Genomic DNA, 24,935 nt, shown 5'->3' with positions numbered 1-24,935 from the left:
TCTCCGATACCGGCGCCTCCTCTTTCTGCCATCTTTGTCCTCCTTCTTCTGAAGCTTTGGTGCATGACATGTCCTACGTCATCCACACTAGCCAGCACTGAGGTCCTGCGCAGGCGCACTGCAATACTTTGATCTGCCCTGCTCAGTGCTGATCAAAGTGTGCCTACGTCGGCCCACAACGTCAGCTTGTGTGAATGACGTAGGACGCGTCATGCACCCAGGCCTCAGAAGAAGGAGGACAAAGAAAGCTGAAAGAGGAGGTGCCGGTACCAGAGAACGGAAACACCCATCTGACCAGTCTGCACCACACCGACCGTTAGGTGAGTATTATAAAGTTATATACAGCATGTTAGAATGCTGTATAGAAGAGCTCACTGGTGGTGCCCACAGGTTAGTCGCCACATCTGGTGACAGGTTCCCTTTAACATTTATGACAAATCGATATTTACAATAGTATTCATTCGTCTTCTACTTTCCTGCAAGGTTTGTAGGACAATGGCTCTAATCCCTTAACAGCGCCAAAAGCAAATTGGAAGGGAAGGAAATTATTCATCATGGATGGAAAAAAGTCTCCTACGTCTACCCTCACTTCCTCCTTATTCCTCATCAATCCAATGCTTGATTTTCTCTCATTTAAAGGGGTCCTAAAGCATTTATATATCCACTGGATGCCCACCGCCCACAACCTACCACATTGATGCTTCAGGCTGAAATGCCGCCTTTAGCTCTGTTCTTTGTAAATTCTATTTCAGGTATCCAGATCTAAATCCTCATGACCCTGCCTTCAACCCAATGCTGTGCTTTTTTTTTCTACAAAAAAATGATACCTACTCATAGCCAGAGTCAATGCTTCTGTTTTCAGTTATGTAAGAGATCCATATTTCAATCTTATTTTGGTTCTCCAGAACACAACAGAGAAATGATACACAAAAATGCAGGTGTGAACAGAGCCTTATCCTGCCACATGGTTGTCTGTCTGCTGAAGAATGTATTGACACAATATATGCGATGTAAACTATATATCTACACTACATGTATGCACACTGCACCACCTCACCAACGCACGTTTCCCATTTATTACTTATTCAGGAGGTACATGTGGCTTAATAAATATGCCCAGTACGTATACAAATACAACTGGTAGAGGGGAATGGTGTTGAGTTTGATGAGCGGCTCACACCCATTCATGAGTTGTGACTAGTATTGTAAACTGGCACTTCTTAAAGGGACAGAATGAGTGTTCAAATCAAAGACAGACACTTGGTGCATCATGGCGTGGCGAAACATTTAAATGCACTTTCCCATCTGCTTATTTTCAGTTTATTTTCACTGTCCTCTTCTTTTATTGACATCTCTGGCTTCATAGAGCCAGAGAAGTGTTGAGATGAGAAAACAAGTACGGTAGGTGGGAAGGTGCACTTAAATATTTAGCCACACCATGATGCATTAAGCGATTGTACTTGGTTTGAACAGTCATTTTACGCTGAGAGTCCCTTTAAGTACCGGTAATCACAATTGAGCTACATTAGCACAGAGAGCCCCCCGACAAGGGTGGTGCTATTGGAAAGTCTGCAGTCATTCTATATAAATGCAATCTTCTGAGTCCGGACAGTAAGCAGTTCACACACTGTCATGATTACCCTTTATTCCCGATGCATGTAGGTGGTCACGTGACCACATGTATGTAATTTTCATTTGGGCATTCTTATGCCGATTAGACTATGCCCATCCCATGCCCATCTCAGTAGAAAAGAATTGAGGTCAACCGCGCACAAGTATGTAAATTACATATACACTGGGACCTTGGATTAAGAGTAACTTAGTTTGAGAGCGTTTTGCAAGACAAGGAAAGCTTTTTACAAATTTGTAACTTGGTTTAAGAGCAATGCTTTGCAAGAAGAGCAAACACTCACCATGCACACTTCCGGTTCTGTGCTTTCACCACGTTCTGACCCGCACTTTAGGTAACTTTCTGTACATATGTACTGTACACAGTATACCATTGCACAGTACAGTATATACTATATAGCATGTCTATGAATTTGCATTTGTGGATATAGTATTGTACTCTCTTTCTGCTAAACAGTACAGCACATTGCTTGTACCTCCTGCACATCAACAATTTTATTGTAAGATAATGTTCAGTTTAATTTGATCTACATGTTTTTTTACTGTACAGTATTTTGTGTTAGTGTACTGTAATAATTTTATATGAATACAGGACATTATTTTGTATTACTGTAATAAGTTTGTATAAATACAGTAAATATTTTTGAGTTGTGGAACGAATTCTGCATTTCCATTAGTTCCTATGGGAAAATTCACTTTCATATAAGAGTAACTTGGTTTAAGAGCACACTCCTGAAACCAATTATGCTCGTAATCCAAGGTTCCATTGTATATAAATAAAAAAAAATCTTTATTTTTATATAGCGCTAACATATTTTGCAGCGTTTTACATACATCAGGAACACTGTCCCCATTGGGGCTCACAATCTAAATTCCCTATCAGTATATCTTTGGAGTGTGGGAGGAAACCGGAGAACCAGGAGGAGACCCACGCAAACACGGGGAGAACATACAAACTCCTTGCAGATGTTGTCCTTGGTGGGATTCGAACCCAGGACCCCAATGCTGCAAGACTGCAGTGCTAACCACTGAGCCACCTTGCTGCCCGTATGTGAGTCAAGTGACCACTCACTCACATTGGTAGTACAGGGTAATCCTAACCATGTACGTATTATCAAGGTTCATCGGTCTACAGTAAAACGAAGAAACTAACTAAGCCTCATCCCAAAGACGACCTTTATCAAGCTGCTTTGTTTTTATATACCAATAATCCATTTTCCTTATGGGAATTAATTGAAATACTATGTCCCAAGAATGACAAAAGTATTTTAGGAGTGATACCTTTATAGGCTAACCAGAAAAATTATATTAGCATTAGCAAGCTTTCAGAGCACCAAGGCTCTTCCTTATGGGAATGAAACATGACATGTACAGATGTAGCAAACATTACCATGACAAGTGAGGCTTGCTATGCGGGTATCCGAGCTCGCCTATGATGGATCCTGCAGAATTATCGACTGTCTTCTCTTTGATAAGACTTTATATAACTATGCTGAAATTAAAGGGAACCTGTCAGCAGAAATTTCGACTAAAACCTAACAGATTTCCCCTCTGCAGCTCCTGGGCTGCATTCTAGAAAGGTCCCTGTTATTATAGTGCCCCCTTTCTGACCCAAAAAAAGAGTTTATATCGAGGTACCTTTTTGGCTTCTGAATCTCTAAATGTGTCACAGGGGCGGGCTGCCTGATGGCCGTTATTCTGCCCCCTGTTCCTGTATGCCGCCCCCATCGCCGATTTCTATACTTCTGGACGCCGCCCACTGCTCCAGCCATCCCCGCGCATGCCCAGTGCTCATCTCTCGTGGATGAGCACTGTGCCCAGCGTCACCGCTGGTGACGTGCACGCAGGGTTTAGATTATGGGCGGTGCTGTGATGTTAATTACCAAGCAACCGCCCATAATCGCGGGACCGCGCATTCCCCCTCGGCCTGCTTTCTGCGCAAGCGCGCTGCAGCTGAACTCACGTCACCTCCTTCCCATCTTGCCCTGAGGCAGGAAATAGATGGGAGGAGCGCGGAGCAGTGACTACACCGATCAGGAGGAGTTCAGCTGCAGCGCGCTTGCGCAGAAAGAAGCAGGCCGAGGGGGAATGCGCGGTCCCGCGATTATGGGCGGTTGCTTGGTAATTAACATCACAGCACCGCCCATAATCTAAACCCTGTGCGCAGGTCACCACCGGTGACACTGGGCACAGTGCTCATCCACGAGAGATGAGCACTGGGCATGCGCGGGGATGGCTGGAGCAGTGGGCGGCGTCCAGAAGTATAGAAATCGGCGATGGGGACGGCATACAGGAACAGGGGGCAGAATAACGGCCATCAGGCAGCCCGCCCCCGTGACACATTTAGAGATTCAGAAGCCAAAAAGGTACCTCGATATAAACTCTTTTTTTGGGTCAGAAAGGGGGCACTATAATAACAGGGACCTTTCTAGAATGCAGCCCAGGAGCTGCAGAGGGGGAATCTGTTAGGTTTTAGTCGAAATTTCTGCTGACAGGTTCCCTTTAAGTCTTTTGTCTCTATTGAAGTGAGGGGAGATGTAGTATAGACGACCCAAGTAACACAAGTCCACCAGAGCCGGAGAGGATTCCTAATGATCTTATATGACCTCTCATATTGGAAGGGGGCTTTAAAGGGAATCTGTCACCAGGTTTATTCACCAGAATAATGTAGGGGCAGAGATCCTGATTCCAGCGATGTGTCACTTATTGAGCTGTTTGCTGTTATTTTGATACAATCAATGTTTTCTCTGCTGCAGATCTAGCAGTTATACAGAGCTCATGAATATGTTGGACTACCAGCACGCCAAGTAGTCCTGTAATGATACTCACTAAGCAGCCCAGTAAGTGACACATCGCTGGAATCAGGTTATCTGCCCCTACATTATGCTGCTCTCAGATTAGGTGGCAAAAACCTGGTGAAAGATTCTCTTTAATGTATTTATTGGACCTTTACTTTTTATTTCAGAATCCAGAATCCCAGAACGGCTCCATTTCCACTTCATTTCCATGTGTTGCGCTGTGCTAATGCCGTCCAGCTGCGCTGCGTGTATTACACTACGTGTCTGCTTTCATGGTTGAACTTGTCATTCTTGTTCTATATTTTTTTTTTTCGTTCCCTTTGGCAACATTATTCTTGTATGTAATCGTGTAGCTCAGCACAATTACGAGCAGACACATCACCAGTCAGCAATGTTCACTGTAGCTTTTTCAGGCCTGTAATAATCGGAGAATTCACGCAATTTATTTATTCATTTATTTATTCATTTATTTATTTTAGATATCTCCATTTTAACCACATCGAGACGTTAGAACCGGAATCGTTCCATCATCTTCCTAAGTTGGAGAGACTGTAAGTCACCAGTAAAACCATCCGGGTAATGGAGGGGAATGATGAATATACAAATATTTACTATGATTTTTTTTTTTTTATTTTTTTTTAACTTTTTAGGTTTTTACATAATAACCGGATCACTCACCTGGTACCTGGCACTTTCAATCAGCTGGAATCTATGAAAAGACTGTAAGTCGTTTTTGGGAGCTCCTTGTTGTGTTACATGTAATGTCATCAGAGGGATGAGCTGAGTATAGCGGCACTATTGTGTGGCAGCGTTAACATAATCTGCATAGAAGGTCACATCGGTAACATCCACAGATTTCTAAAGCTTCTAATGGGAATCTGACTTCATTTTTGCTACTTTATCTGAGAGCAGCATAACATAGGGGCAGAGACCCTGATTCCAGCTATTTGCACACATCAGTTTTTTGCCATCAGGCATAATCCGGTAGAAAAACTGATGCGGCGGATCCGTTGAAAAAACAGATCCGTCGCATCAGTTTTTTCCATTCGTTTCTTCCATTTTTCGACGGATCCGTTGTGATACTGAGCATGCTCAGTTTAAAAAAACGCAATCCGTCGTTGGATTCCGTCATGTGCCGGATGACGCCAGATTCGGCGCCCATAGGCTTCCATTATACAACATGCCGGACGGCACCGGATCCTGCGTGGTCCGTTTTTTTGCCGTTGTAAAACGTTCCATGCTGTGTACTTTCCGGCACCCGGACAAAGAAATTTCGCCAGATCCGGCGGACGCCGCATGCAACGCAAGGCTATTCGGCACAATTTGGTGCTAATACAAGTCAATGGGGAATAATACGGATCTGGCACCGGATCCGTTTTATCCGCATTTCGCTGGATTGTGCCTGATGGCAAAAACCGGATGTGTGAAAGCAGCCTTACTGGGCTCCTTGCTGCAGTTTTATCTGCTGCAATTCTACCAGTTCTTTGCATGCTGAGCTTTGTATAACCCCACCCACACCACTGATTAGCAGCTTTCTGCCTATGCACAGTGTGCCACTGATTTTATAAAGATTATAGCAAGCAGCCTAGTAAGTCACACATCGCTAGAATAAGGGTCTCTGCCCCTACATTATGCTGCTCTCAGATAATGTAGCAAAAACCTGGTGGCAGAGTCCTTTTAAAGGGGTGTTCCCAGATTTGAAAGTTATCCTGTATTCATAGTATAGAGGATAACGTACTGATTGCTGGGGCTACGACTGCTTAGATCCTCCGCGATTCCGAGAATACTGTTCAGGATCCCAAGGTCTGTACAGAGCTTATTCTTGAATGGAAGGTTCGGTCTAGATAGGGTTTGATGGGACTAATCCAAAGAAAAGGCGATACATATTGATCCTGGAGCTATCCCAGCAGTTCTAAAAATGAAGACGCAGCAGGTCTCATCCAGTGCTGCGCTCCCTTCATTGTTTGATTGCTCCCTTTCCAATTGTTCCCATCACTGTGGAAAACCGGCTTTCTCACCATACTGGGAACGGCAACCAAACCCATTTTAAGCAGGTGGTTGGGGCACAGTTAAAGGGACTCTGTCAGCATAGAATGACTGTACAAACCAAGCACAGGCGCTCAGTGCATCATGGCGTAGCTAATCATTTAAGTGGAGCTTCCAACCTTCTTCTTTCCCCTCTAACTCACTCCCCTCCGTTCTTAGCGATTGATAGTTCTGGCTTCATGGAGATATGCGGGCTTTACACGAGGCGAGCTATCGTGTGATGCATCGTCGGGGTCACGGTTTTTGTGACGCACGTCCGGCATCGTTCACGACGTCGTCTCGTGTGACACCTCCGAGCGACGCAGCTCACAAATCGTGAGTCGTGTACTCGTCGCTCAGTTTTAAAATATTGTTTAATTAAGATGGCGCCGGTTGTTCATCGTACCCGGGGCAGCACACATTGCTCCTTGTGACACCCCGGGAACGATGAACACAACTTACCTGCGTCCCGCGGCACCCGCCGGCTATGCGGAAAGAAGGAGGTGGGCGGGATGTTTACGTCCCGCTCATCTCTGCCCCTCCGCTTCTATTGGCTGGCCGCTGTGTGACGTCGAACGTCCCTCCCACTTCAGGAAGACTGTGTTCGCCACCCACAGCGAGGTTGCTCAGCAGGTAAGTACATGTGAAGGCGGTTTAACGACTTTGTGCGACACGGGCAGCGATTTTCCCGTGACGCACAAACGACGGGGGCGGGTACGATCGCTCGTGCAATCGCACGATAAATCGTAACGTGTAAAGCCCGCATTAGATAAGGGCAGAGGTAGATGGAAAACCAGCAGGTGAGAAGGTGCACTTAAATGTTTGACCCCGCCCTGATGCACCGTGAAGGGGTTGCAATCCATAATCAGTGCTACTGGCCCTTCATTTTCAGGATCAGTGAGGATCTCAGAGGTTGGTCCCCCTCTAATGGTAAAAGGATTGTTTGGGCTCGTTTCACACATCCGTAATTTTGCCGAATCCGGCACACTCCAGTACAGTGTAATACAGTACACTGGCATCGCGGCAAGCTCCGGTCACATGCTGTCATGTGACTGGAGCTTGCCACGATGCCATTGTACTGTATTAACACTACTGGAGAATGGCGGATCCGGCAATCCGGCGAAATTACGGATATGTGAAACGGCCCTTATCTAGTGTGGTGGTAGTACCCTTATATTATTGTTTTTTGCACTGATCTAACTTATCAAGTAAAAGTGCCATGTTGCAGCACATGTCATCATAACATGCACCAATGACTTTTTGCTTTTAAGTTTTCCCTGTGTTAGGGTATGTGCCCATGATCAGGACATGCTGCGACCTGGATCCTGAATGCAGCATGTCCGCTCCTGCGTCTTGCGTCCTGGATGCAGCATGTCCGCTCCTGCGTCCTGAATCCTGGATGCAGCATGTCCCCTCCTGCGTCCTGGATCCTGAATGCAGCATTTCCGCTCCTGCGTCCTGGATCCTGAATGCAGCATGTCCGCTCCTGCGTCCTGTGTCCTGGATGCAGCATGTCCGCTCCTGCGTCCTGTGTCCTGGATGCAGCATGTCCGCTCCTGCGTCCTGGATCCTGGATGCAGCATGTCCCCTCCTGCGTCCTGGATCCTGGATGCAGCATGTCCCCTCCTGCGTCCTGGATCCTGGATGCAGCATGTCCCCTCCTGCGTCCTGGATCCTGGATGCAGCATGTCCCCTCCTGCGTCCTGGATCCTGGATGCAGCATGTCCCCTCCTGCGTCCTGGATCCTGGATGCAGCATTTCCGCTCCTGCGTCCTGGATCCTGAATGCAGCATGTCCGCTCCTGCGTCCTGGATGCAGCATGTCCGCTCCTGCGTCCTGGATCCTGGATGCAGCATGTCCCCTCCTGCGTCCTGGATCCTGGATGCAGCATGTCCGCTCCTGCGTCCTAGATCCTAAATGCAGCATGTCTGCTCCTGCGTCCTGGATGCAGCATGTCCCCTCCTGCGTCCTGGATCCTGGATGCAGCATGTCCCCTCCTGCGTCCTGGATCCTAAATGCAGCATGTCTGCTCCTGCGTCCTGGATGCAGCATGTCCCCTCCTGCGTCCTGGATCCTGGATGCAGCATGTCCCCTCCTGCGTCCTGGATCCTGGATGCAGCATGTCCCCTCCTGCGTCCTGGATCCTGGATGCAGCATGTCCCCTCCTGCGTCCTGGATCCTGGATGCAGCATGTCCCCTCCTGCGTCCTGGATCCTGGATGCAGCATGTCCCCTCCTGCGTCCTGGATCCTTGATGCAGCATGTCCCCTCCTGTGTCCTGCGTCCTGGATGCAGCATGTCCCCTCCTGTGTCCTGCGTCCTGGATGCAGCATGTCCCCTCCTGCGTCTTGGATCCTGGATGCAGCATGTCCCCCCCTGCGTCCTGGATCCTGGATGCAGCATGTCCCCTCCTGCGTCCTGGATCCTGGATGCAGCATGTCCCCTCCTGCGTCCTGGATCCTGGATGCAGCATGTCCCCTCCTGCATCCTGGATGCAACATGTCCCCTCCTGCGTCCTGGATGCAGCATGTCCCCTCCTGCGTCCTGGATGCAGCATGTCCCCTCCTGCGTCCTGGATCCTAGATGCAGAATGTCCCCTCCTGCGTCCTGGATCCTAGATGCAGAATGTCCCCTCCTGCGTCCTGGATCCTAGATGCAGAATGTCCCCTCCTGCGTCCTGGATGCAGCATGTCCCCTTCGTCCTGGATCCTGGATGCAGCATGTCCCCTCCTGCGTCCTGGATCCTGGATGCAGCATGTCCCCTCCTGCGTCCTGGATGCAGCATGTCCCCTCCTGCGTCCTGGATCCTGGGTGCAGCATGTCCCCTCCTGCGTCCTGGATCCTGGATGCAGCATGTCGCCTCCTGCGTCCTGGATCCTGGATGCAGCATGTCCCCTCCTGCGTCCTGGATGCAGCATGTCCCCTCCTGCGTCCTGGATCCTGGATGCAGCATGTCCCCTCCTGCGTCCTGGATCCTGGATGCAGCCTGTCCCCTCCTGCGTCCTGGATCCTGGGTGCAGCATGTCCCCTCCTGCGTCTTGGATCCTGGATGCAGCATGTCCCCTCCTGCATCCTGGATCCTGGATGCAGCATGTCCCCTCCTGCATCCTGGATCCTGGATGCAGCATGTCCCCTCCTGCGGGGCCGTGAGTGTTCTGCAGCTGTCAGTGTTCATGATCCGGGTTCAGACCACTGCGGACTTTCTCTCTGTTTTCCTTGTGGAGAACAATGTCTCCACAGCAATAAATTGACATGCTGCAGCTCGGGAAGCCGCACCGCAGGTCAGTTTATGCTGCGGGAAAAACAAACACAGTGGGCACGGGGTTTCTATTAATCCCCTCCACTGTGCTTGTACTGTACAACGCAGCGTTTTGGACGCAGCAAAAACACAGTGCATCCAAAACACTATAAACCCCGATATTGGGCACGCAGCCTTAGACTACCCAAATCATGAATTGGATCATTAGTGTAAAAAAAACCCGCAAAAATCAGATTAAGAGCATATGAGTCAGATAAGTGCAATCCAATAAATGATTGTGTTGCACTCAGCACAATGTTATTCAGTGATGCAGGTATTGTTCTCAGCTGTAATAGGGCTGAGGAAAAAATAGCAGCATGCGGCAAATGCACGCGGAATCGGCCAAGACTCGCCAATGCAAGTCTATGGGTGCGAGAAAAAAAAACGAACAGCACACGGACCATCTGTTTTTTACTGATACATTACCATTTTGTAGCATAGAACACTGTAAATGATCCAGTAAATAATTGTACAATAATAGGTGTGGAGAACAAAAATGTCCGTGTAGCGCCCCCTAAAGAAGAGTTTTATTTATTTTTATAATTTTTTTTGTTGTTTATGGGAGCCATATTAGTTATAACTATACATGAGCCATTCGGTCCATAGAATCTGATAGGAAAATGAAATTAAGTTTTTCTGTTTTGTGGTGTATATCTGTTTGATACTCTGTCCTGCTGGATTGTGGGCTTTGTCTACTTAATTTTATGCAATGAAGATTGCACTATTGTCGTTGATTCTGGCTGGGAGCTCAAAAATCCTAATTTACCTATGTGAATGTATATGTACTTAGCATTACTTATATTATTCAGTCTTCTCCTTTTGTAACGCCATTTATCTATATTATGATGTGTGCGGCTTTATTACACTTATGATGGTTGATATTTTGTGTCCTAAACAGGCGCCTGGATTCCAACTCTCTCCATTGTGACTGTGAAATCCTTTGGTTGGCGGATCTGCTAAAGATCTACTCTGAATCTGGTAATGCCCAAGCAGCCGCTACTTGTGAGTATCCGCGAAGGCTGCAGGGACGATCTCTATCCACCATCACACCGGCAGAGCTGAACTGTGGTGAGTCATCCCCGGAATCTGAGGCCTAGCCATAACTTACACCTATTGTTTGGGAAAATCTCCATTATCTAGGGTCCATCTGTCATACTATAGTCACACAATCCTAACCCATACACATTAGATAGCTGTCAGTCGAGACCACTTTGTATCCTGATTCCCCTATACATATAGCCAAACGCTCCAGTGTTATCTAAGTTACTGCCAGAATCATCTGGCAGAGTCTTATTTCTTAACCAAACAAAAGGATCCAATTCCACCCACCTGGCCCTCGTGTCCCCCCAACAGCAGAGGATGAAACGAATGCTCTCCTTAAAGATCATCTTCAAGTATCTTAAAGGGAAGCTGTCACCAGATTTGGGGCCTATAAGCTGTGGCAACCACCAGTGGACTCTTATATACAGCATTCTAACATGCTGTATATAAGAGCCCAGGCTGCTGTGTTGAATGTAAAAATGACTTTATAATACTTACCTAAATGGTTGGTGCGGTGCAGATGGGTCAGGTGGGTGTCTCCATTCTCTGGGTGCGGTCATCTTTGTCCTCCTTCTTCTGAAGCCTGGGGGAATGATGCGTCCTACATCATCCACACTCGCCGGCATTGAGGTCCTGCGCAGGTGCACTTTGACCTGCTCTGAGCAAGGCAGATCAAAGTATTGCAGTGCGCCTGCTCAGGACCTCAATGCCGGCGCATGTGTATGATGTAGGCCGCGTCATGCACCCAGGCTTCAGAAGGAGGACAAAGATGACTAAAAGAGGAGGCGCCGGTACCAGAGAACGGAGACACCAATCCGACCAGTCTGCACCGCACCGCCCCTTAGGTGAGTATTATAAAGTGATTTTTACGTTCTATACAGAGGTCTGGGCTCTTATATACAGCATGTTAGAACGCTGCATATAATAGCCCAGTGGTGGTGGCCGCCGCTTATAGTCACCAAATCTGGTGACAGGTTCCCTTTAAGGGCTGATCTCAGGGTAATGCAGGAAGAGGCCCCTATACACATTGGATGGTCGACCGATATTGATGGGTTTGACCAAATTTTATAAAATATATTCATGGGAGCTTTAACCATTCTTTTCCCTTACATCTGCTCTTGGGATATTTAAGTCACTCATTTACAATTTATGGTTTGGCCTGACTATCTTCTAAGGGGTATGGCCACCTTAGGATTTTTTTTTCCCAACTTATCGATCTCAATCTATTCTGATCATTAACGTTCTCTGGTGGAAGAGCAAAAGTGAATTTCAAAGGATCCCATTAAGACAACCTATGGTCTATCAAGATATTTTAGCCTGAGAGGAGGACCACTACAAAGAAGCCCCTGCTCTGAATAACATGTTCAGCTGTTGGGATGAATGGACGCCAGTCACTACCATGTTCTCATTGAAATCCTCACATGCAGTGAAAATTTGCTTGTTAGTGTCTTCGCCGGTATTGTCCAATGTTCGATGGGGATTGAACCCACATTAATCATCAAAGTAATCTTCAACATGTAAAAAGTTCAGACCCATATAGCACATTATTTTATATTTCCCATAGAAGGTGAAAATGGTTGACAACTTTTGCAATATCTGTTAGGGGCTGCAGAAGTGTAGGTCTAAAATGATTTCCATTTCCGATGTAGAGCGGCCAAGGATTACATCAGAACCTCAAGATGTGGACGTTACCTTTGGGAACACAGTGTACTTTACATGTCGAGCTGAAGGCAATCCCAAACCAGAAATCATCTGGCTCCGCAACAAGTATGTTAAATAGAAAACAATAGCCACCATTTATTGCCAAATGATCTGTTCTGTCCTATACTGGCCCATGTGACGGACCTTGAGGCCATATAGGAGTGATAATGGTCAGTACAAGGTTAATGGTAAAGGGAGAGAAGAGTCACCCATGTGTGGTGTCAGGGCAGGGGCACATTGTCTTTGGATCTTTGACATTGAAACTTTTGCTCTCAGCAATTGAGGTTAATAGGATTAACATTTTTGTGATCATGGATTTTAAAGGGAAGTAAAATGAGACATTTCCACTCCAGCCGTTCTTGTATTAATAGCCCGCTAGAGTTTCATTGGGGCAGATTTTAATATTTCTGAACATGATGTTCTTTTTCAAAGTCTTAGTTTATTTAGAGTAAGTAATTAGATCCATGCGAAAAGTTTAAGTTTCTGCTAAACTTTTTAAAATTTTTGGATTATACTGTAGGCTTCAACATGTGCAGATGTATGCAAATTGGTCATCTAGCAGTTGGTATAGTGCAGAGATACACATTATTGTCTGTGTGTGTGTGTATGTATATGTATGTATGTATGTATGTGTGTATGTATATGTATGTATGTATGTATGTATGTATGTATGTATGTGTATGTGTATATATATATATATATATATATATATATATATATATACACTGTATATTAGGGTACCTTCACACTTAGCGATGCAGCAGCGATCCGACCAGCGATCTGACCTGGTCAGGATCGCTGCTGCATCGCTACATGGTCGCTGGTGAGCTGTCAAACAGGCAGATCTCACCAGCGACCAGTGAACAGCCCCCAGCCAGCAGCGACGTGCAAGCGACGCTGCGCTTGCACGGAGCCGCCGTCTGGAAGCTGCGGAGACTGGTAACTAAGGTAAACATCGGGTATGGTTACCCGATGTTTACATTAGTTACCAGTGTGAGCAGGGAGCAGGGAGCCGCGCACACTGAGCGCTGGCTCCTTGCTCTCCTAGCTACAGTACACATCGGGTTAATTAACCCGATGTGTAATGCAGCTACATGTGCAGAGAGCAGGGAGCCGCGCACACTGAGCGCTGGCTCCTTGCTCTCCTAGCTGCTGTACACATCGGGTTAATTAACCCGATGTGTACAGCAGCTACATGTGCAGAGAGCCGGAGCCGGCAGCACAGGCAGCGTGAGAGCTGCAGAGGCTGGTAACTAAGGTAAATATCGGGTAACCACCTTGGTTACCCGATGTTTATCTTGGATACAGCTTACCTCAGCTGTCAGACGCCGGCTCCTGCTCCCTGCTCGCTTCATTTGTCGCTCTCTTGCTGTCACACACAGCGATCTGTGTGTCACAGCAGGAGAGCGGCTTTGAAGAAAACGAACCAGGGCTGTGTGTAACGAGCAGCGATCTCGCAGCAGGGGCCAGATCGCTGCTCAGTGTCACACACAGCGAGATCGCTAATGAGGTCACTGCTGCGTCACAAAAAGCGTGACTCAGCAGCGATCTCGGCAGCGATCTCGCTGTGTGTGAAGCACCCCTAAGTGTGACCATTCTACTCCCTCAGCTGCTGATTAAGGGAACAACAAGGACAGTTTTTATTTAAACAGTCCAGCTAGTTTATTTACAGATACCTTAAACCGCTCCACAGGAAGAACGTAAAGCCTCTGCAGCGTAAAGATACAAATCAGAATAATAAGAAGTCTGATTCAGTGCGGGCTTGCCAGCTCAGGATAAGAAACTCGTTTCACATAGTTTTCTCTCTGGAGGTGTAGCAACCTCCACACACCGACCATGTGTGAGACATAGTTTCCATTTTAACACATGTACCACTCCCATGGGTGGGGTATGTTAGCAACCAGACCCGCCCATCTCTCCGGCTGTTCGTAAAACCCGTCCCTGATGCGCCCTAAGAATTGTTTTAGTACGTAACTTTACTAAAGCTTACACCTGGGCTTACGTCACAGAGGATAACCACCTCTGCGATATCTATCTCCCATCGACTATATGTGTGGTCGCCATCTTACAATAGGTATATATGTAATATATCTGTGTGTATTAAAGATGAGAGAAAACTTTCACAGGACCTCAGTGAAGTTGCCAGATTTGTATTCTATAGCCACTGGACAGGAGCCCTGTCATCTTCCTCCTACCTGTCAACATCCCTGACGTTTCATTTGATTAGCCAGCGTGTGTGCATCATACCATAATGAAATTAAAATGAGATATATTGCAATTTTCACACGCTTTTTTAGGCTCTAACTTCCTGCTTCAGTAAATTTCCATGTATATCAACAGCAATAGACAGATTTAGTCACTATCTTTTGCACTGAAGCATCTAATGAGCGTGTGCAAAGATCATTGTTAAGGTAGGGTGAGCTGTGAAATCGCATTTTCTAGTTGGTAGATGCTGTGTTATCAGCTATGTATATAGGTGTTACCTGTCATTGTAATCTTGCCTCTGATGATAAGGAGCCTGCTGAAAACTCTTGCTGAAAGAACTGAAAAGATGTATCCAGATAGCCCTCGTGTCCAGTGTGAAAATTGCAAGATTACTAATTTAGTTTTATAATGCAAATCATGATATGAAAAAGTTGCCAAAACTGTACTAGGCAATATGCTTTTATTTCTTGCCTAAATGCTCAGTTTCGTATCAGAGGAAAAACATAAAGCCTAAAGATAAAGGTGGCATAAAGATACAAAACAGAAAAATAAAATATCAGATTCACTGTGGGCTCACCCAATCAGGATAAGAAACTCCTTTCACGCAGTTTCTCTTTGGAGGTGTAGCAACCTCCACACACAGACCAAGTGTGAAACCTACAGTTTCCATTTTAACAAGTGTACCACAGCCATGGGATGGGGGTATGTGCAGTTTAGTGTCATACAAGTTAATTTAAAAATAAAATGTTTTAAAAAAATTAAACTTAAATTGACCAATTGTACATTTCTTTTTTTTTTGTGCTATAACCATTTACAGTAAACAATCTACTTTGTCAATCTAGAAATGAATTGAGCATGAAGGAGGATGCCCGGCTGAATCTCCTAGAAGACGGTACATTAATGATTCAGAATACTCAGGAGACCGACCAGGGAATTTATCAGTGTATGGCCAAGAATGTAGCCGGGGAAGTGAAGACTCATGAGGTCACCCTACGATATTTTGGGACACCAGGTAAAATATTCTTCTTGCTGGTTGTGCAAATATCCATTTATTTCCTTCTGTTCTACTTAAGTCTGCTTTACACGTATCAATTTATCGTGCGTTCGCATGTGCGATCGCACCCGTCCCCATCGTTTGTGCGATACGGGCAATTTGTTGCCCGTGTCGCACAAACTCTGTAACCACCGTTACACGTACTTACCTTCCAAACGACCTCGCTGTGGGCGGCGAACATCCTCTTCCTGAAGGGGGAGGGACGTTCGGCGTCACAGCGACGTCACACAGCGGCCGGCCAATGGAAGCGGAGGGGCGCGGGATGTAACATCCCGCCCACCTCCTTGCTTCCGCATTGCCGGCGGCCGCAGGTAAGCTGCAGTTCATTGTTCCCGGGGTGTCACACGGAGCGACATGTGCTGCCTCGGTAACGATGAACAACCAGGGCACAGAAAGACGTTCGATTTTTTTGAAAATGAGCGACGTGTCAAGGAGCAATGATAAGGTGAGTATTTTTGCTCGTTCACAGTCGCTCATTTGTGTTACACACTACGATATGTCAAACTATGCCGGATGTGCGTCTCTAACGACGTCACCCCGCCGACATATCGTTAGATATATCGTAGCGTGTAAAGCAGCCTTTAAGGCTGCGTTACACCAAAAACCTATTTCTGTAGATGCAGTTGTGCACAATTTTTGTTGGTTGGACAGATAAATGTTTGCGTAAAGGTTGAAGGGACCATACGCATGACACAGATTTATTCTGTCCACCACACTCCATGTAGTTATTGATAAGTGGCTTTTTATGCATATTTCCTTTGTATTAAACATTTATTTTTATTTCATCAGTCAGACCCAGTTTTGTGATCCAACCTCAAAACACAGAGGTGCTCGTTGGTGAAGGTGTCACGTTGGAGTGCAGTGCGGCTGGTCAACCACAGCCAAGAATTACCTGGACCAGGGGGGATAGGACCCCAATACCCACCGATCCCCGCATCACTATTACACCGTCTGGAGGATTGTATATTCAGGAGGTCAACCAGGAGGATGCTGGGGAATACACATGTTTTGCAACCAACACTGTGGACACTATTCACTATACAGCTTACATCATAGTCCAAGGTAAGACGACAAGCTATCAGTCTGTACTCGGTCTTATCCTCCACTATTCCTCCATCCCCAAAGCTTGGCTTGCCTCATGCTATGTGTAAACCTTAAGCTGACCATACCCAGCCTAACGTTCCTTTGGCAGACCATGGTCTTGCCAGACCCCCCTCATACATGAGCACTTGGCTCGACTGACTACTCATGAGGTTTTTTGGGGGGTAGAGAGAGGAAAGTCATTGTTTGATGCCTCCCCCTGAAAACAGGCCCTTGAAATATCTACTGCCTGATCCATCTCTTTCCCAACATAATCAGTCCGAGGAAGAGTCAGGAGCCTCCATACACATCAGATGATCGCCCTATCCCGCTAAAATCAGTGGGTTTACCGGACTTTCATCTACTTCATATGAGGCCTTTCCTTGGTTTTATCTCCCCGGAGCATGATGTTCTTATCACCTGACCAGCTAGGTAAATTTTTGGGGTGAGGACATTTTCTGCACAACTCTTAATCTTGCTTTGAAGTGTCCATAGGATTATGAAAACGTAAAAAAAAACTAGCGGCAGCATAAAAAATGACACTACTTGGCTACTAAATTCCGGTCACTTCAGCACTGAACGTTTTAGTGGTTCCCAATAAAGATTTAAGAGGTTTTTGTTTTTTCATTATTTTTCTTTTTAAAGCACCACTCCAACCTTATTTTATCTCACCACTGGATTTGTGCTTTAAATCTAAAGGGTGCTTTACATGCTGCGACATCGCTAACGATATATCGTCGGGGGTCACATCGTTAGTGACGCACATCCGGCGCCGTTAGCGACATCCCAGCGTGTGACACCAAGGAGTGACGATCAACGAGCGCAAAAACGTCAAAAATTGTTGCTTGTTGACACGTCGTTCATTTCCTTAATATGGTTGCTGCTGCAGATACGATGTTGTTTGTCGTTCCTGCGGCATCACACATTGCTACGTTATTGAATGTTCTCAGTGAGACACGTGTAACGTAACGTGTAACACCGCAGGAACGACGAACATCTCCTTACCTGCGTCCACCGGCAATGAGGAAGGAAGGAGGTGGGCGACATGTTCCGGCCGCTCATCTCCGCCCCTCCTCTGCTATTGGACGGCTGCCGTGTGATGTCACTGTGACGCCGCACGAACCGCCCCCTTAGAAAGAAGGCGGTTCGCCGGCCAGAGCGACGTCGCAGGGAAGTTAAGTCTGTGTGACGGGTTTTAACGATGTTGTGCGTCACGGGCAGCGATTTGCCCTTGTCGCACAACAGACAGGGGCGGGAACGCTCGCTAGCGATATCGATATAAATGTAATAATTTACACCAGCGTGTAAAGTACCCTTAAGTCTTCTGCCCCCTGTCTTATACTCACCATCTGTCAGCTTCATCTTCTATCAGCGCTGCACCGGTTGGGCTACGGTGATTATGACCTGCTGGCTGTTCCAGTGATTCATAAAGCCCGTTGGAGTTCCAAATCAATGTAAGTCTATGACAGCCTTGTTTTGGCCTCATTCTGGCTCTCATAGACTTGTTCTGAGAGCTTGTGACGTAACTTTGGACTTCTGGCCAGTCAGAAGTTGCAGTCACAAGATGGCTCAGAGGGATCGGAGTGGGGCCGAAAAAAAGCATGAAAACACCGGAGGGTAAATAGAAGAGCTGTATAAAAATGCTAAATGCTGGAGTGGGGCTTTAAGGTTTTCTAATTTTTTTTTCTGCTACATCCATAGCTCTTTAGACATCATCTTTCTTTTTTTGTTCTGTCCGAGAAAACAAGGCAAAGGCCATTAATATCACCAAAATCCTCTTCTTCATTCAGCCTCAAGGGCTCATACAGGCACAAGAATTATGAATGTGTGTGGACCAAGAACAAAATGGAGAGCGCACCAACCAATGTAAGGCTGAGTTCACATGGCCTGTACTCGTCCATTAAAACGGATCCAGCGGAGATCCGTTGGGAAACTGATTTCTGGCAGATGGGAGTCTATGGAGGACGGATCCGTTAACAGATTATTTATCTTCCCTTTGTAATGAATCCTGGAGGAAAAAAATGGATCTGTTATAAATGCACGTAAAAATGATGGCTAAATTCGTTAACAGATCCGTCCTCCATAGACGCCCCATGTTGAAAAAAAAAACCGATCCAGCAGACATCCATTATTTAACAATAGAAAAAAAAAAAGTTGTGTTTGCACAACTATTTACCAATGGATCTCTGACGGATCCGTGCTAATGGATGATTGCTGGACATGTGAACTCCGCCTAAGGGCTCTTTTGCACTTACGTTTTGCACAGATGAGTGCAATCCGAAAAAACATTGGATTGTACTCGCACCAGTGCAAAACTATGTTGCAGTGTCCATCTGCGAATGATTTCTCATGCCATATCGGTTTAAGAAATGAATCGCAGCATGCTGAGTTTGGTAGCGTGTCTCGGCTCATGCAACCCATGCAAGTGAAACATCCAACTGCACTCGCATGTCATCCGACCGCAGTGTGATGTATGACAGACAGGCAGCGGAGGAGATGGGGAGAAAGTGTTCTCTCCCTCTTCTCTGCAGCTGTGATCTGATCGCAAGATAGCATCACAGTCACATGACCCTCGGCTGATGCTCGCAGCAGAGGGTCATTAGCATATCGCTTCCTATGCGCTCGCATCAGAACCTATGCGCAAGTAGAACCGAGGCCTAACTCAACAGGACTGATCGTGTTTTTCATGCCGACTGAGTGATCATGTGAAAAAAACAAATTGTAGTATGCGCGATTCTCCGGGGTGCAAAAAGAAAATCGTATCCCACATGGATCTTCCATATTGCATCCCATTTTTGGGTATACATTGCTATTAACTTAGGAGACTATATTTGATATTACGGTATATATTGGAAACTGTTGATGTATAAATACAGATGTAACACGGATGTAAGCACAAAAACGCAGATGGCACATGCATGAAAATCGTCCAAATTTTCAGCCTGAAAATTACACTATTTTTCACTTGTTGTTGGACCCTAGCCTTAAAGGGAACCTGTCACCACTTTTTTGGCCTATAAGCTGTGGCCACCACCACCAGGCTTATATACAGCATTCTAACATGCTGTATATAAGAGCCCAGGCCGGGGGTATAACATAAAAAACACTTTATAATACTTACCTAACGGTCATGCGGTGGGCCATATGGGCGTCTCCGTTGTCCGGTGCCGGCGCCTCCTCTTTCGGCCATCTTCGTCCTCTTTCTGAAGCCTGTTGTCAGGTTTCCAGGTTTTCCAGTTCTCTTTTGAATGAGCTTGCCCTCAGTTAACATGGAGTTTAAGGTTCTGTTGCCCTACTTCCTGTCCAGCTGCTTAAAAGGCCGCCTCTCAGCCCAGTCCAGTGCCTGAGTATACTGCTTGCTGTGTGCTCCTGCTTTGCTGTTTCTACTTCCTGATTGCCTTGGATTCTCCTGAAACTCTACCGACCGACTCTGGACCATACCCGGTTTTCTTCAAGCTGTGCCCGGACTCCGTCTGCCGTCTTTGATCAGCACTCTGCCCGGTTCGTAACCACTCTGGACAATCATCCCGTACGGACACTCCTGGACTATACCACTTGCCCCTTGTGTACCGGCTGCCGCACATTTAGGCCTTCCGGGGTTGATTGCCGGACAGTCCCTGTACAGGGGTTCGCTCTGGTGGTCTCCCTGGGGGAGTCCGGTGCGTGGCCCCGGGAATCCCCTTCGCTCCGTTTTGTGTGTTGTTGTACTGTGTTTATTCCCGTTGTGTATCTACCGTGGTGACATATTATATAACATCTTGTACCAAGAACTCGTCTCTGTTGTCATTGCCCTAACGCAATCGAAATCCTCAGAACATACAGTAGTATTACACCTGTGTGCATGACGCGGCTACGTCATACACACTCGCCGGTCCTGCGCAGGCGCACTAAAATACTTTGATCTGCCCTGCTCAGGACCTGAATGCCGGCGAGTGTGTATGACGTCAGACCCGTCATGCACCCCGGCTTCAGAAGGAGCACAAAGATAGACAAAAGAGGAGACGCCCATATGACCAACCGTGCGACTGTTAGGTGAGTATTATAAAGTGTTTTTTATGTTATACCCCCGGCCTGGGCTCTTATATACAGCATGTTAGAATGCTGTAAATAAGAGCCCGGTGGTGGTGGCCGCAGCTTATAGGGCAAAAAAGTGGTGACAGGTTCCCTTTAATTTTAGGTTCTTGGCACCTGTATTCCTGCTTCCGGAGCGGCCATTACTACATGGGTTAGAGATGGGGATATTTATACACTGTGACGGCGCTCGTGTGGCTCCCCTTATTTCTTGTACACTTGTCTGCTGTGCAATTACTGATGTCTTACACAGAAATACTGGCACACTTGGTGTATAGCAGCTGTGAGGGCCGTATTTAGGATCAGCTGGCCGAACTAACCGCTGTCTTGTTTTCCTCAATGTCCTCCCCTCACCTTAAGTGCTTTTAAGTAATCAAACTCCCACGCGGGCAGCTGGCGGCTGTCCACCCTCACATATCAACAGGACCTCCACCGGGGACTGTTCCTTCCTTCTTGGAGATAATCATGAGCTGTGCTTAGTCAGGGCGTTCTACGAACCCAAAACTGACTACAAAGCACAGATAATGGCTGATGAATGATGGGGCCGGAGCTCTGCTCAGTCAGCACTAATCCTCCTCCTTCTGGAATTTCATATTAGCTTTTTGTGATCTTTATGACGTTTATTATGATATGAAGATTTCTTTGTCCTCAGACTCCTGACCTTTTTGTACTGTCTTAGTTACTAGGTCAATAGTGTTGGGTTACCGAAACCCTTAGAGTACAAAAAGCTATGAAAGTTTGCAAATCACTTTATTAGGGGATTTTTCTTCATTCATGTAAAATTAAGGTATTTGTAAGCGGTTTCCAAACCCCAGCTTTTCCCTAGTCCATTTACCTGCCTTTAGCTCCTTTGATATCAGAGTGTATTCATTTGGAGTACAGATGATGGCAGTGAAAGAGTCAGCACCATTCTCCTTCTCTGAGTGTCCTGCAGCAGCTTATCCCCAGCATTAAGGGGCATTTACACTGCAAAATAATTGTGAACAAGCTCAGAGCACAATTATCATGCCATGTAAAGTGGCTGCCGATCCCTCAATGATTGAGCAAAATGTTTGTCCGTCAGGTGAAATGTATAAATTTATTTAATACATAAAGCTGAGTGTATGTGTGTGTATGTCCGCTAAAGGAATCCGCACCGTCACATTTAGAATCACAACATTTTGCACACACCCCATTTGACTCAGACTATGTTTTTAGGGAAAATTTTAACCCCGTGCTTTACAGTTATTTACCATACAAAACACTCACTTATTGTTTGGATGTGTGAGGTAATATATTGACTTTTTTGACAGGTAACCTAGAAATTTATCAGGTGGCCTATTGCAACCAATCACAGCTCTGCTTCTGTTTTGCTACCAGTCATTAATAGGAGCTGTGATTCTTTGTCATAGGCAATGAAGGACATTCTTAGTATAAGAAGCTTATGTGCGAGGTAATTTGATTTTGGTGGTGAGTTGGGAAGTGGGAGAGAGGGAGTGTGGGAGAGTGGGAGAGAGAAGGAAAGAGGGCGTGTGGGGGAGAGGGCGTGTGGGGGAGAGAGAAGGAGAGAGGGGAGTGGGAGAGAGGGCGTGTGGGGGAGAGAGAAGGAGAGAGGGGAGTGGGAGAGAGGGCGTGTGGGGGAGAGAGAAGGAGAGAGGGAGAGTAGGAGAGAGGGCGTGTGGGGGAGAGAGAAGGAGAGAGGGAGAGTGGGAGAGAGGGCGTGTGGGAGAGAGAAGGAAAGAGGGAGAGTGGGAGAGAGGGCGTGTGGGAGAGAGAAGGAAAGAGGGAGAGTGGGAGAGGGCGTGTTGGAGAGAGAAGGAAAGAGGGCGTGTGGGAGAGAGGGCGTGTGGGAGAGAGAAGGAAAGAGGGCGTGTGGGAGAGAGGGAGTGTGGGAGAGAGAAGGAAAGAGGGAGAGTTGGAGGGAGAGAGAGTGGGAGGGAGGGAGAGACAGAGACTTAGTTATTATCCTGGGCAATGCTGGATACTACAGCTAGTGTAACATAAAAACCATCACTTTTGTTGGTGCATCTTCCTTTGTAAATGTAAATAGGAATTGTGCTGCTGAAAACAATCGGAGCTTATGTGCACTGTGCGACCTAGAGTAGAGCCTGATCGATCTTCTCAGCTTGATAATACCAGCCCCCAGCTGTCTGCTTTACCTTGGCTAGTTATCAAAAATGAGTGAGACCCCACATTGTTTTTTTTAATTTAATTATTATAGAGGCACATGTGACCCGATCCTCTCATCAGCTGCCTCCTAATAGAAAAACACTGCACATAGTATATGAAAAATTAAAAAAAACCTTCTATCCACAAGCCAATTGCCCTACACCAAACACGTCACTGTGTGCAATGGCAGGAGAAAAACATGAAAAATGCAGTGATTTCGCAAAAAAAAAAGTCATGCCCACTCAGGTGATGGGTGTCGCTTGCCCATGGTGTTTTAATCAAAACCGAGGAAGCGAAGTAAATGTAAATTTGATTCAAGAAAATACAGGTTTAAATGGAAACAGACATTTCACCCATCATATGTACTGTTTTTGCAAGCTGTGCTTTCTGTCCAAAAACACTTTTACAGATTCCTAGCCTAGTCCATGGATTTAAAGTAGTTATCTGGCCCAGCTCACATTAAGACCCAAAATACTTGCTAAGGGTACGTTCACACTTGCGTTGTGCGGCATCCGTTGCAATCCGCCGCCTTGAGTAATTACGGTAACCGTTGCAATAAGACATTTATTCCTCATAGGCTTCTATTAAGGGTGGATTGCAACTGATGGTCTTGCGTTGCATCCGCCCCGTGGCGCATCAGTTGTTTTGTCGGTGACCGTCAGTGACCGTCAGGTGGAAGGAATGCTGAATGTAGCGTTTTTTGTTGCTCTAAAAAAAACGCACTCCGCAGGATTCCGTCGGGATCCGTTAAGAGGCATAATGAATGTCTATGGTGCTGGATTCCATCGCCATGCATTTGGCGACGGATTCCAGTGCAGGATTCCGTCAAGTTCTACTGAGCATGTCCAGCAGAAGATTCTAAATCGTTTAAAATCACTCCTGGCCTCTCTCTCTCTCTCTCTCTGTCGGTCTCTGTCTGTCGGTCTCTCCCTCTCTGTCGGTTGGTCGGTCTGTTGGTCGGTCTCTCCCTCTCCCTCCTCTCTCATACTCAGCGATCACTGGCGCGGTGCTGCACGGCTGTCACACTGCTCTGGCGGCTTTTCCTCTTTTGAAAATGCCGGACGGTCATTATTCCATCTCGTATTCACTTCTTTCCCCGCCCACCGGCGCCTATGATTGGTTGCAGTGAGACAGCTGTCACACAGCGTGGGGGCGTGTCTGACTGCAACCAATCACAGCCGCCCGTGGGCGGGTCTATATGTGCAGTATAATAAATAAATAAATAATTAACAAAAAAACGACGTGCGGTCCCCCACCAATTTTGATACCAGCCAGGGTAAAGCTACAGGGCTGATGGCTGGTATTCTCAGAATGGGGACCCCCACGTTATGGGGAGCCCCCCAACCTAACAATATCAGCCAGCAGCCACCAAGAATTGCCGCATCCATTAGTTGCGACAGTCCCGGGACTCTACCCAGCTTATCCCGAATTGCCCTGGTGCGGTGGCAATCGGGGTAATAAGGAGTTAATGGCAGCCCATAGTTGCCACTAAGTCCTAGGTTAATCATGGCAGGCGTCTATGAGACACCCACAATGATTAACCTGTAAGTGAAAGTAAATAAACACATACACCTGAAAAAATACTTTATTTGGAATAAAAGACAAAAAAACACCCTCTTTCACCACTTTATTAATCCCCAAATACCCCTCCAGGTCCGACGTAATCCACATGATGTCCCACGACGCTTTCCGCTCTGCTACATGAAGCTGACAGGATCGGCCGTAGAACACCGCCGCTCTCTGTCAGCTCCACGCAGAAACTGAAGTGAATCGCGCTGTCAGTGGGGACGTCACTGAGGTAGTACCAGTGTGTACAGTGATGATGGGAGCAGTAGTGCCTGTGTGTATGCGGTGTTGATGAGGGCACTAGTGCCTGCGTGTGTGCG

General features: G+C 46.6%; 1 protein-coding gene across 2 annotated transcripts in view; it reads left to right on the top strand.

Moving 5' to 3' along the window:
• Nucleotides 1-24,935, top strand: part of PXDN (peroxidasin) — a 230,280-nt gene that overhangs the window by 145,486 nt on the left and 59,859 nt on the right. For both annotated transcript variants that reach the window (XM_075341062.1, XM_075341063.1), the window contains exons 5-10: nt 4,907-4,978; nt 5,078-5,149; nt 10,648-10,817; nt 12,440-12,557; nt 15,539-15,708; nt 16,540-16,812. In XM_075341062.1, the coding sequence (XP_075197177.1) occupies nt 4,907-4,978; nt 5,078-5,149; nt 10,648-10,817; nt 12,440-12,557; nt 15,539-15,708; nt 16,540-16,812 (875 nt within the window). The remainder of the gene's footprint in view (nt 1-4,906; nt 4,979-5,077; nt 5,150-10,647; nt 10,818-12,439; nt 12,558-15,538; nt 15,709-16,539; nt 16,813-24,935) is intronic.

Source organism: Anomaloglossus baeobatrachus, chromosome 3, assembly GCF_048569485.1.
Source record: "Anomaloglossus baeobatrachus isolate aAnoBae1 chromosome 3, aAnoBae1.hap1, whole genome shotgun sequence".
Lineage (NCBI taxonomy): Eukaryota > Metazoa > Chordata > Amphibia > Anura > Aromobatidae > Anomaloglossus > Anomaloglossus baeobatrachus.
Note: the sequence above shows the minus strand (reverse complement) of the source record. Positions and strands in the feature narration are given on the sequence as shown.